Source organism: Equus asinus, chromosome 3, assembly GCF_041296235.1.
Source record: "Equus asinus isolate D_3611 breed Donkey chromosome 3, EquAss-T2T_v2, whole genome shotgun sequence".
In the NCBI taxonomy this organism is placed as follows: Eukaryota; Metazoa; Chordata; class Mammalia; order Perissodactyla; family Equidae; genus Equus; species Equus asinus.
Window position 1 is genome coordinate 19,860,165 of NC_091792.1, and position 14,055 is coordinate 19,874,219.

General features: G+C 33.4%; 1 protein-coding gene across 3 annotated transcripts in view; it reads left to right on the forward strand.

Moving 5' to 3' along the window:
• ABHD18 (abhydrolase domain containing 18) overlaps positions 1 to 14,055 on the forward strand; it is a 37,598-nt gene that overhangs the window by 6,572 nt on the left and 16,971 nt on the right. For all 3 annotated transcript variants that reach the window (XM_070504738.1, XM_070504733.1, XM_070504732.1), the window contains exons 2-4: positions 9,408 to 9,516; positions 10,148 to 10,232; positions 10,967 to 11,067. In XM_070504738.1, the coding sequence (XP_070360839.1) occupies positions 9,425 to 9,516; positions 10,148 to 10,232; positions 10,967 to 11,067 (278 nt within the window). In that variant the 5' untranslated portion in view covers positions 9,408 to 9,424. The remainder of the gene's footprint in view (positions 1 to 9,407; positions 9,517 to 10,147; positions 10,233 to 10,966; positions 11,068 to 14,055) is intronic.

Below are 14,055 nucleotides of genomic sequence, written 5' to 3' on the forward strand. Positions count from 1 at the left end.
CAGCATGGCCAACGAGTGGTGTAGGTCCGTGCCTGGGATCCGAACCTGTGAACCCAGGCCGCCAAAGCAGAGTGCACCGAACTTAACCACTATGTCATGGGTCCGGCCCCTGCAGTGGCTTTTTTCAAAGAGAATAATACTAGCCTTGAGTTCTGTTCTAAGATCAGAAGAATAATAAACTACCTCTGCATACTGAGAAAGTTGTCAAGAGGGAAAGAAAGTATCAATTTACTTCCTCTGAAAAACTTTGTAGAGAGACTAACAATTAGCTCCAATTACTAAACTTTTTTCCAATTTTTTTATTGTGGCAAAATACGCATCACATAAAATTTGCCATCTTAACCATTTATAAGTGTACAGTTCAGTGGTATTAATTCCCGTCATACTGTTGTCCAACCATCACCACCATCCATCTCCAGAACTCTTTCATCTTGCAGAACTGAAACTGTATACCCATTAAACAATAACCCCTGCCCCCCATTTCACCTTCCCCTCAGCCTCTGGTAACCACCGTTCTCCTTTCTGAGTATGAATCTGGCTGCTCTAGGTACCTCATATAAGTAGAATCATACAGTATTTGTCTTTTTGTGACTGGCTTGTTTCACTTAGCATAACGTCCTCCAGGTTCATCCATCTCGTAGCATACGTTAGAATTTCATTCCTTTGTAAGGCTGAATATTCCATTGCATATACATACCACATTTTGCTTATCTATTCATCTATTGATTCTTCCACATTTTAGCTACCAAATTCTAAATTTTAAGAAGGCAGACAAAACATGCTAATTAAATAACTAGTGTTTACTTTAGATAGACTAATTTTAGGTCTACCTTGTGACAGTGAATTCTCTTAAAATCAATATTTGTATTTTATTTATGCCACTTTATAGATTTGGATAGTTTATAGTTTTAACAAATATAGTGTTTTATAGTTGTATCTTTGCAATTGGGAGATTATTGTGACATTTGTAACATACCTATGATTTATTTGATTTTTCTAGCCTAGGGGTCAACAAACTATGGCCTATGGTTTTGTGTGCATGCGTACTAAGAACAGTTTTTACAGATGAACATTAGTACTCATTTTGATGATGGGGGCACTAACTTTGAACACCCATTAAGCAATATCCCAAGGAAAAATTTCACCTTTCTCATTAGTAGACCTATATTACAAAAAATTACACTCTATCATCATCATTATTATTATTTGAGTTTCCTTAATAAAAAATATGTGAATATTAGTTCTTTCTTGTTAAGTACCTACATAAAATCCTTGATTTTGCCTGGTAGCCTGCAAAGCCTATAATATTTACTATCTAGCCCTTTATAGAAAAAGTTTGCAGGATCTCCCCTCCAGTCTATTTATCACTGTTCTTTTGAGACACTATTTGCAAACATGTTACAACAGAAAGTAAGATTTTATGTTTATATCATCTATTTGATATTTTTCCATGCAGAATTCTACAAGGTATCATTTTGTAGCTCTTTCCAGTGATTGAATATGTTTAGTAAAAATTATTTTTTAAATATTGCTTAGGTTTTTTTCACTTTCAGATCAACATTCTTTCCCAATTAGGTATATTATTAAAGATATCCTGGAAAAATATTATTCAAATACAGTCAGAAATCTGTTTTAAAGACAGGCTTATAAAAATGTTTAGAATAGCAGACGGAGAAATTTAATCCTATAATGTAACACACGTGGAACATTTTCACTTTATGACTTGTGATCTTGGGTTTCTGATATGGCTTAGATTGTAAGAAATGGGGGAGATTAGCATGGTATAGTGGACAGAGACATATTCCATCACAGAGGAATAAGTTTCTCCTAAATATTTGATACATTTATTCCTGGAATGGAGTTCTAATGCAAAAGTTGTGGGATAGAAGAAAAAAATCTAGAATAAACTGTTCTCTTATGAATTAGTAATATTCATCTAAAGAGAAAATATAAAGAAAAAGGAATCCTGGGGCCAGCCCCGTGGCCGAGTGGTTAAGTTCATGTGCTCCACTTCGGTGACCTGGGGTTTCTTAGGTTCGGATCCTGGGTGCGGACATGGCCCTGCTCATCAGGCCATGCTGATGTGGCGTCCCACATAGCACAACCAGAGGCACTCACAACTGGAATGTACAGCTAAGTACTGGGGGGCTTTGGGGAGAGGAAGAGGAAGAAGATGAAAAAAAAAAAAAGATTGGCAACAGATGTTAGCTCAGGTGTCCATTTTTAAAAAAAAGAAAAAGAAAAAGGAACCCTATTCATAGTAGTTATCACAAATACTAAATAATTTTTCAGTCAGGTAACATATTTAATAAAGATACTCACTTAAAAGATAGAATAAAATATTAATGGAGGAAATAAAGAAAACCCTGGATGAGAAGACTAAAAAAATAATAACAGTGCTACTAAGTTAATATATGGATTGAACCACACTATCAGTTACATTGCAAATAGGATATTTTATAAGTCATGACAAACATAAGTGGCATGTCTATGGCGAACTCACTGTAGACTTTTAAACAGTAAAACAATAGTTGTAAGAGCTCTTTGACAGGGATTTTAAAAATGGAATACAGGTTTTAGAACTAGATCTAAGTTTATAAAAGATTTCTAGAATTAAAAAATAGCAATTAGAGAACAGTAAAGAGAAAATAATGTTTCTAGAAGTCTGATTAGTAAACAGAAGAAAAATATTCTATTTCATAGTGACCTCCAATGATAAAAAGGAATTTAATATTAAAAAAAAATTGAATTGTACACTTACTGCAGTCTGTTAGGAAGTTCTGTTGGATGTGGTGAGATGGATTGTTTTGATTCTATAAACATTTTTAAGAAAACTGTAGAATGCTTGTAAAACTAACTTTAAAAATTAATGGAATGTTAAAAGTGTTTTGGTATGAATCTGATAGGTAAAAGCTTAAAATCCTAACTCTACAGAAAATTATTATGAATCTTTGAAGTCAATAATCAATCTCTACTAGATAAGTGTTAATAATAGCATGACATATTTCCCGATAATTTGACATCCTGTTCTCCAGACCCCTATGTTATTTCAGCTTGTCACATTTTTTCGCATCTCCTTTTTTGTGTTTGCATATCTTCTATCTGCCTGATTAATCTCTGAAGACTCAGTTAAAACTGATTTTTCTATGCAGCCTTTCCTGCTCCTTGCTAGCACCTTTGACTGCAATCATCACATCATATAAAACACAGGTTGTTCATTTTGTGGAAATGAATCGTTATACTTATGACTTGTGCACTTTTAAATTATACTTCAGTTTATAAAAAATGTACTTTAACAGCAACAACAATAACAAACTGTATGAACTCCTAAATCTTTCTTGGAAAGATGTTTCCAAGCTTTTTATCTTTCTATACCATCTTTAAACCTCTCCAGGTGTTCAGGTGCTGTAGCTTTTCATCAGGGCTCTTTGCTGATGGTTCAGATCTGGATGTTCATATTTCATAGGCTAATGCTTATGGTACTTGGACTTAACTAGGCAACAGCCAAAGATTGTTCAGCAAATTATGTGTTAATATGTTAGAATATCACATAGTTGTAAAATATGTAGAAATGTCTAATTGAGGAAAGCTTGAAAATAGTATCTAATTTCATTACAAAATATAAAAATTGTTCAGAGGGAGAGAGTCATTTAAGAAGTTGATACATTAAGGTGAAAGGATTCTTAGTTTTTTCCCCCCTGCAAGATTAAATTGAAAAGATGCATTGATAGGTTTAAGTAATAACACATAAAGACTTTATTGCCATAAAGATTAAGTACAGGATTTCCCCTCTATGATTAGCAATGTAGGTCACTTGAGTAAAAAAATTATGGAAATCAATTTTTAAAGATTATCTACATTTCTCCTTTAACATTAAATTTTAACTATATTTATAATTAAAAATTGACTATATTTTTGTACAGTGGTTAAAATAAGCCAGAAAATGTATTTTATCATCATTTGTAAGTATAAGCTACTTAGAAGCTTATGTCATTCTAATTTCTGATTTAACTTTCAAAGTACCATGAGTTTTGAAGCCTATTAAAATTTTTAGAATGTTTTAGGAGAATTTTTAAAATAGTTTTTCAGAGGAAGTGGCAAATAAATGAATACATACAGATTTTTCAAATTGATTTTTGTTTTTGTCCTCTTTTTTAAATGGCGCTGATTTTCCTCCTATAAACTATAATGAACTGAAATAAAGTCTATAGAAATCCTGTAAGATTGATACTTGATAGATTGGTTCATTCAACACAATTGATATACTAACATTACTAGAGTGATATAATATCTTGATACAATAATGGTGACAGAAGCTGTGTGTGGAATCCTAGTAAAATTTCTTCACTTTTGAAGGTACTTTAGAACTAGTCTTAAAAACCTTGGGGCCGGCCCTGTTGCCGAGTGGTTAAGTTTGCGCTCTCCACTTTGGTGGCCGAGGGTTTTGCCAGTTTGGATCCTGGGCACGGACATGGCACCGCTCATCAAGCCATGCTCAGGCAGCGTCCCACACAGCACAACCAGAAGGACCTACAACTAGAATATATGACTATGTACTGGGGGTGCTTTGGGGGAGAAAGAAAGAGAGGAAAAAAAAAAGGTTGGCAACAGATGTTAGCTCAGGTGCCAATCTTTAACAAAAACCGAAACCTTAAGGTAAATCATCTTCTGGACTTTTTAATTTAAATAAATAGACTTCATTATTTATAACCGTTTTACGTTTACAGAAAACTTGAGCAGATAGTAGTCCAGAGAGTTCCCATATATCCCTTCTCCCCCCTACACCACAGTGTCCCCTATTATTAACATATTGCATTAGTGTGGTACATTTGTTAGACTTGATGCACCCAATATTGATACATTATTATTAACTAAAGCTCATAGTTTACATTAGGATACACTCTTTGTGTTGTACAGTTCCGTGGGTTTTGACAAATACGTAATATCACGTATCTACCATCACAGAATCATACAGAGTAGTTTTCTTACCTGAAAGTCCTCTGTGCTACACCTATTTGTCCCTCCTTCCCTCTTCACAAATCCCTGGCAACTACTGATCTTTCTATTCTCTCCATAGTTTTGCCTTTTCTGGAATGTCATATAATTGAAATTATACATTTTCAGACTGACGTCGTTCACTTACCGTAAACCCATCTGAAGTATCTTAGTGTTCTTAAAGAATTCTTTTGGGTTCTCATTGATTTTTGTTATTTCTTTATTTTCTGTTTTATTAATTACTGCAAAGGATTGGTAATGATCCTTGAATACAACTGTCTCTAAGAATATGAATATAAACTCTAACAACATAGAATTGATATAATTTAGAAGAGTTACAAACATGAAAGGGAGAGAAGTTAGAAAGTAGTAAGTACACAGATTTTCTCAACTTTCACAGTCAGTGTCAGACATAACATTTACTGATAAATCAGAGACTAGAGATATAAGTAAACTTAAAGGTATAAAGATAAGCAGTAAGAAAAAAATCAAGTAAAATTGGGTGGTGGGCCCCTATGTTCATTGCAGCATTATTCATAATAGCCAAGATATGGAAGCAACCTAAGTGCCCATCAGCTGATGCATGGATAAAGATGTGGTATATATATACCATAGAATACTACTCAGCCATAAAAAAAGACAAAATCATTCCATTTGCAATGACAGGTTTGTACCTTGAGGGTATTATGTTAAGTGAAATAAGCCAGACAAAGACAAACACCATGTGACTTCACTCATATGTGGAAGATAAACAAACGTATGGATAAAGAGAACAGATTAGTGGTTACTAGAGGGGAAGGGGGTGGGGCGGTGGGCGAAAGGGGTAGAGGGGCACGTATGTATGGTGATGGATTAAAAAAAAGAAAAAGAAATACAAGATATTGTCTGCATTATGGAGATGAATACCATAAGAATAAAAACAGAAATGGCCAGAAAAAAATAAAATAAAATTGGGTGCTAGGGAGAAGTGAGCAAATCTATCTGTCATTATTTATCATTGGGAGCTAATAAATACTATGTTGAACATGGAAATACAGGTTTGAGTATCAAATAAAGTTATAAGGATAATCAGCAATTGTTGCTATTATTAGTTGGTATTTAACACTTAAATTTGCCAAGTGCTGTTTGAGCACTTCATATATAGTAACTCATTTAATTATCATACCAATCCTAGAAAGTAAGTGCTGTCATTATCTCCCTTTTACAGATAAGTTACAGACAGGATAAGTGACTTGCTCAAAGTCATATGGCAAAGGATGCAACCCAGGAAGTTTGCCTCTAGGGTGTATGCTCTTAGCCATTATGATATATTGCACCTTAAATATATCTCTTTCAAATTTACATACACTCAAATGTAAAACAAATGTAAACAATTTAAAAAAAAACACTAAAGAATTAATAAAAAAAATAACTAAAACCAAAAGATTTTTATAGTAACAAATATAAGTGGGCTAAACTCACAGATTAATAGAAAAAAATGAGGCAGGCCTATATATCCTGAAATTGAAAGGGTTTTGCAGATACTTATAAATAAGCAAGGTGAGGAAGAACACTGGAAAAATACAAATAATGTAGTTGGTCTCTTCTGTATTTTAAAAAACCCCTAAAATATGTGTACATGTATAAATAGAAGAAGGGCTCACATGTATACAGCATGAACAATGGGCGCCTTTTGGGAGGAGAGGAAGCTTAGCAGAAGTGAAGAAGAGAGACTTCTCAGCTTACTGTGTTTATTTTTATATTGTTTGAATTCTGCCAAAAATGTGTTATATAACTCATGTAAATATTTTTAGTGTAGGTAGGTAAATAAATAATATCAAGAAGGAAAAGGTCAGGAAGGACAGAATCCAAACTGTTAGCACTAAATATCTCTGGAAAGTAGAATTAGAGGTAATGGGGAGCAGATTATTTTTCCCTGTCTTACTATATAAACTTCTGTATTGTTTGAATTTAAAAATGTTACAGTGAGCTTTCTTGAATCAGAAAACAAAGAGAGTAGTTGATCATTTTCTCTTGCTTTCCCTCTTTTATATATTATCTGTTCCTATGCTTTACCCAATGACTAGGTAATTGAAAAAAAATTTTTTATTGTGTTCATAATAGCTTATAACATTGTGAAATTTCAGTTGTACGTTAATATTTGTTATACACCATATAAGTGTGCCCCTTCGCCCCTTGTGCCCACCCTCCACCCCCCTTCCCCCGGTAACCACTAATTTGTTCTTTTTCCATGAGTTTGTTTATATTCCATATATGAGTGAAATCATACTTTCTCTATCCAGCTTATTTTGCTTAACATAATGCCCTCAAGGTCCATCCATGTGGTTGCAAATGGGACGATTTTGTCTGTTTTTATGGCTGAGTAGCATTGCATTGTATATATAGACCACATCTTCTTTATTGAAGCATCATGACTAGGTAATTTTTAAAAAATTTCATTGGAACATAGTACATGAGTAGACTTCAGGAGATACGTGATTTTAATGAGATTTACAATTTAAAGACTTGGCTGCTCCTTGTTGTTATCATGTGAGTCTTAGCTTAAATGTTACCCCTCTGGTTAAATGAAGCTTTTCTTTTTTTTACTATCAAAGGAGCCCTCTGGTCTTTATCACATTTTCTTGTTAAATTATCATCATAGTATTGTCATCATCTATTCTTGCTTATTTTGTTTTGTTTTTTTTAAAATAATTTATTTTCCTCCACTAAAATATAAGATCCATGAGAACAAGAACAAACCCTGATCATCTTATAGCATAGGGCCTACAATAATGCTCAGCATATGGTATGCACTTAATAAATAGTTGTTGCATGAATGAAAAAAGTAATACTCATTCTTAAAAGTTCAGAAACTTAAGTTTTTATTAGGCCATCCAAGAATAATTTAGCTATGGTCTACTGATTGATGATAATTCATAGGAGACTAGTAATCAGAATACTAGTTTATTTATAAACTGGAGATTTATTATGTTTTTTTCCTAGCATTATTATGCCAAAACCAAATTTTTATCAAGAGTAAAAATTGAATAACACCTGTAAATTGGGAAAAAGAGAGACGGGCAGTATTAAAAAACTCTAAAACTATACTCTGGCAATAGATTGTATTGCCTAACAAGTACATTATCTAGTAAATGTTTGCTGTTGGTGCTGAGAATTGTGAGAGGCAGTATGAACGATTTGGTTTTGCTGGTCCAGTCATAAAAACAATAAAGTGACAGCCCAGTTGATGGTAGGTTATATTGTATACCTATGCAAATAAAGAAGAGCATTAAGTTAAACTTGTAGTTTGTTACAAATCAAAGAGCAAAAATAGAAGACGTAAGTAGTGGTTCCAAAAAAACCATTCAGAGTAATAGATAAGTACTTATTAAAGCTCATTGATGGAAATGCAAATTTCCATTTTCCATCTTTCTAAGTAGAATAAATCCTGAACCTGAATCATGTTTTGCCCATAAATCAAAACTACACCATTTAGTTTGAAATGACAGAGGTAGATAATAAAAAACCCTTAGAAATACTGGGAAAGATAGATAAGTGGTACACAAGTAGTAGCATTGATTAATTATTACTTTTCATGCGTGGTAGTGTAGTAGACAGGCAGTGTAGTATAATAGATCTTAAACTGTGTGCCTGGGATTCAGTCTTAGCTCTGCCTCCCACTAGCTGTGTGACCTTAGGTAAATCACCTGTCCTCTCTGTGCCTCAGTTTTCTCATCTTGGGGTAATAGCTCTTTCTTCATAAGTTCTTGGGAAGTTTAAACAAGAACATGTGTGTGTGTTTGTAGTTTTCAGAATGGTGCCTGGCAGATAGTACAGTACTACAAAAGTATTAGCCACTACTACTGTTATCTGACAAATATTGAGTGTCTACTATCGGTCACTGTGCTGAGGATGGGAAGACCCTGCCCTGGAGGAATGCACGGTGTGGTGAAGCTCAGGCTCTACTTCATCTTCCCTACTTTCATCCCAGTTCTTTTATTCTATATCTCGTATCTTATTTCCAAGAGAATAAATCCAAAGTTCCTACTTTAATCTCACTCTTTAATTTTTTCCCGTTTTGTTGCTATATAATTGATATATAACATTGTACTAGTTTTAGAGTATACAACATAATGATTTGATATGTATATATTGTGAAATGATTCCCCGGTAAGTTTAGTTAACATCCATCACCTCATAGTTACAAATTTTTTTTTTCTTCTGATGAGTACTTTTAACATCTGTAAGATACGTAAGTTCTGGGGATGTGATGTACAGCATGGTAACTACAGTTAACAATACGGTATTGTATATTTGAAAGCTGCTAAGAGAGCAGATCAGTCTAATTTTTACCTGATATTTAAAGAGACAGTTAGAAAACTGACTTGCCTAAAATAAAATATTTTAAAGTCATTGTAAATTTTGTTTCATAGATGTTTGTTTGCTACTAATGGGTGTGAGCAAGTTAGATATTCTATACCGGAGACTTCTCCTCACAAAACTTTTTATCAGAGGATGGGGAAGGCCAGAGGATCTCAAAAGGTAAGCATTTTGTCTGGAATGCTTGTTCTGGATTTGTTGTTTTAGTAAACATTTAAGATTTCATCTCAGTTACAGAATCCTTTAAATATAAACTGATTGGCAAACTAAGCATCAAACTATATAAAAAATGAAATTATTTCCTTTTCTCTTTTATCTTTTTAGTTATTGCTAAGTTTTAACCCATATAATCAAAATTGAACTATTTTTAAAGTAATTCAGATTTAAAAATAAAGAGCTCTCAGAAATACAGACTAGATTTTGAACTGTAATAATTTTTAAGTTGGTTAGAGTTTCCAGGGACTGAGCTTTCTGGGGTAACTTGAATTTGTAATGACTACAAAGCTGGGATATACTGTAGCTCATGGGAATATCTGGACTTAAGAAAATGAATTTTCAGGATTTGCGCCTTTAATTTTGAGTCTTATATATGTTAATTACTTTCTGAACAATGATATTTCTCACTTTTTTTCTGAGACAAAATGCCCAGCTTAAAAAAAAAACAACAACCTAATCTTTTTCTCTAACAATTAAAATTAAGTTTTAATATGGCTTATGAACTCGACATGCTAATTTTAGTCTCAATATAACGGGTATACTGAATTTTTTCCTTTTTTCCCCCTTACCATAATAGACTCTTTGAATTCAGGAAGGTGATTGGAAATCGAGAAAGATGTCAGAATCTGGTTTCAAGTGATTATCCAGTATACATTGATAAGGTATTTAAATGAAAAAATGCAATTATAGAAATTCTGGTTTAACATAAATATGTGGCAAGAATAGGTTGAATGTTGGAGTATAATAACAATGAACACTAAAATGTGAGTACAGTATAGATTTTTCATTTAGTATTTTTTAAAAAGCTGTATGTATCTTAACTGGTTGCTTGTAACTATATTCATGTATATTTGGGGGCAATATATTTAGTACTTGCCTAAACACAAGAAAATATTTAAGGCTGAATCTTTTGAGCCTCATTTTGTATCTTTAGGCTCATGAGGGTTAGAGTGAATTATTCAACATTTCAGAAGAATTGTAAGTACTACAGTGAAGTTCTCTAATTGAAGAATCAGCACATTAGAAGTTATTAGCAAAACAACTGTTAAATGACATCATAGGATGTTATGGGATGTAGTTAATTGCTGAGAGAATGGTAGAAAGAAAATGATATAAAATTAGAGAAGAAGAGAAATATATTTTGAAATAGTTTTTTTTTTTAAGCAACCACGTGTTTTTTTCTGTAAAATATTTCTAGGTTTATGGAATTGGATACTTGAGATATTGTTGGGGAGGGGTAGAAATGGGAGGGCTTCACATCCCTGACTGCCCTTCAACCAAAGTAGGCACTGAAAAAAAGTTTTCATTGAGTAGAACATTTTTATAGAAATACATCTATGATAGACGAAGATATCTTAGTCTGTGTGTGTACGTCTTGGTTTTGCTTTTCATTTAGATTGAAGAGCAGTCAGACTGTAAGATCCTGGATGGACACTTTGTTTCCCCCATGGCCCACTATGTGCCTGATATCATGCCAACTGAATCTGTTATTGCAAGGTAAGAAATTTTATTCAGAAAGTTAAACTAGTAAGTTATTTATGTTCTTTTAGAATTATAGTAATATCAACACCATGTTATTTCAAATTACTTAGTATTAATTACAATAATTACTTAGCATTATTCCCAATTAAATGTGGGGTGGAAAAGAGTAAAAATAGAGAGCGATAGTATGCATTTGAACTTACGTTGTTATAGCTTAAAACAGACTATTATAAATATATTTTATATAAGCCAAATCAGAAAGGAAGAGGTAAAACTGTCTCTATTTACAGATGACATGATATTATATATAGAAAAGCCTAAAGACTCCACCAAAAAACTGTTAGAACTAATAAACAAGTTCAATAAAGTTGAAGGATACAAAATCAGTGTACAAAAATCAGCTGCATTTCTATACACTAATAACAAACAATCAGAAAGAGAAATTAAGAAAACAATCCCATTTACAATCGCATCATAGAGAATAAAATACCTGGGAATAAACTTAACCAAGGAGGTGAAAGACCTATACACTGAAAACCATAAGACGTTGATGAAAAAAACTGAAGAAGACACAAATAAATGGAAAGATATTTCATGCTCATAGAATGGAAGAATTAATATTGTTAAAACGTCCATACTACCCAAAGCAATCTACAGATTCAGTGCAATCCCTATCAAAATTCCAGTAGCATTTTCCACAGAACTAAACCTCGAATAGCCAGAGCAATCTTGAGAAAGAAGAACAAAGCTGGATGTGTCACGCTTCCTGATTTCAAACTATATTACAAAGCTGTAGTAATCAAAACACTATGGTGTTGGCATAAAAGCAGACACATAGATCAGTGGAACAGAATAGAGAGGTCAGGAAAAAATCCACCATATATATATATATATATATATATATATACACATATATAGTCAATTAATTTACAATAGAAGAGCCAAGAATATACAATGAGGAAAAGACAGCCTCTTCAATAAATGGTATTGGGAAGACTGGAAAGCCACATGCAAAAGAATGAAATTAGACTACTGTCTTACATCATGTACAAAAATTAACTCAAAATAGAGTAAAGATGTGAATGTAAGACCTGGTATCATAAAACTCCCAGAAGAAAACATAGGCAGTAAGCTCCTTGACACTGGTCTTAGCGATGATTTTTTGCATTTGATACCAAAAGCAAAGTCAAGAAAAGCAAAAAATAAACAAGTGAGACTACATCAAACTAAAAAGCTTCTGCGCAGCAAAGGAAACCATCAACTAAATAAAAAGGCAATCTGCGAAATGGGAGAAAATATTTTCAAATCATATATCTGATGAGGGGTGAAATCCGAAATATAAAAAGCTCATAGAACTCAATAGCAAAAAAAAAAATCAATTAGAAAATGAGCAGAGAATTGGAATAGACATTTTTCCAAAGAAGACACACAGCAGGCCAACAAGTGCATGAAATTGCTCAGTATCACTGATCATCAGGGAAATGCAAAGCAAAACCATAGTAAGATGTCAGTTCACCTGTTACAATGGCTGTTATCAAAAAGACAAGAGATTACAAGTGTTGGTGGGGATGTGGAGAAAAGAGAACCCCTATGCCCTGTTGCTGGGAATGTAAATTGCTGCAGCTACTATGGAGAACAGTACGGAGGTTCCTCAAAAAATTAAAAATAGAACTACCATATTATCCAGCAATTCCACTTCTGGGTATTTATCTGAAGGAAACGAAAACGCTAACTCAAAAAGATATCGCCACCCCCAAGCTTATTGCAGCATTATTTACATTAGCCACGACATAGAAACAACCTAAGTGTCTATCAAAGGATGAATGGATAAAGATATACACACACATACACACACACAATGGAATATTATTCAGACATAAAAAAGAAGGAAATCTTCCCATTTGTGACTACATGGATGAACCCTGAGGACATTATGCTAAGTGAAATAAGTTAGGCAGAAAGACAAATACCCTATGATCTTACTTATATGTGGAATCTAAAAAAAACAAAACCTTGAACTCATATAAACAAAGAACAGATAGGGAGTTGGCAAAATGGGTGAAAGTGGTCAAAAGGTACAAACTTCCAGTTATAAAATAAATAAGTCTTGGGGATGTAATGTACAACATGGTGACTATAGTTAATAATACTGTATTGTATATTTGGAAGTTGGTAAGAGAGTAGATCTTGAAAGTTCTTATCACAGGAAAAAATATTTGTAACTTCACGTGGTGATACACGTTAACTAGACTTAATGTGGTGATTATTTCTCAATATATACATATATCAAATCATTATGTTGTACACCGGAAACTAATATTCTGTTACAGGTCAATTACATCTCAATTTAAAAAAAAGAAAGATTTTGGAAGCTACAAATGGGGAGTCATCAAGTATACATAGATACTTCCCCTACGTCCCTTTCCTGGGTGCTTCATGGTCTCTCACCTCTGCTTTATAACCCATGCCCATTTTCTCTGTGGGTAGGCTAGCTTTCTCCGTTTCTCATGCAGCTGGCAGAACATAGCTACTACAACCCCACAGAGCCTCCATGTCCAAAAGCTCAACAGGATCTAACTACAGTATGTCCTAATTCCAGATTACCAAAAGAGCAAATATTGCCCTAATTTGGCTTACACCTGGCCCAATCTGCTGTGGCTCAGATGGCCTGTACTCATCATCATGGAGCACTGGAAAACACTGCGAGAAGAGAGTATTATTTAAGCAGACAGACTGCCTCTACTAGATGGGTGGTCAGTTCGAGCTATAATAAAAGATTGCTATTAATTTAAAGCTATTCTCCAATAATGAAGTCTTTACATGCGTTGCCATGGGACAAAAGAAAACTACAAATAATAGCAAAGATGTCCAGCTTTTTGCAGAAAACATTTTAAAATGTTTTAATTTCCCCCAATCTTCAAAATATCAAGAAGCAGGACAAATGCTAAGAATGCAAAATGAAGCAATGTTGTTAACATTGTAGTTTTGATTACGAGATTGAAA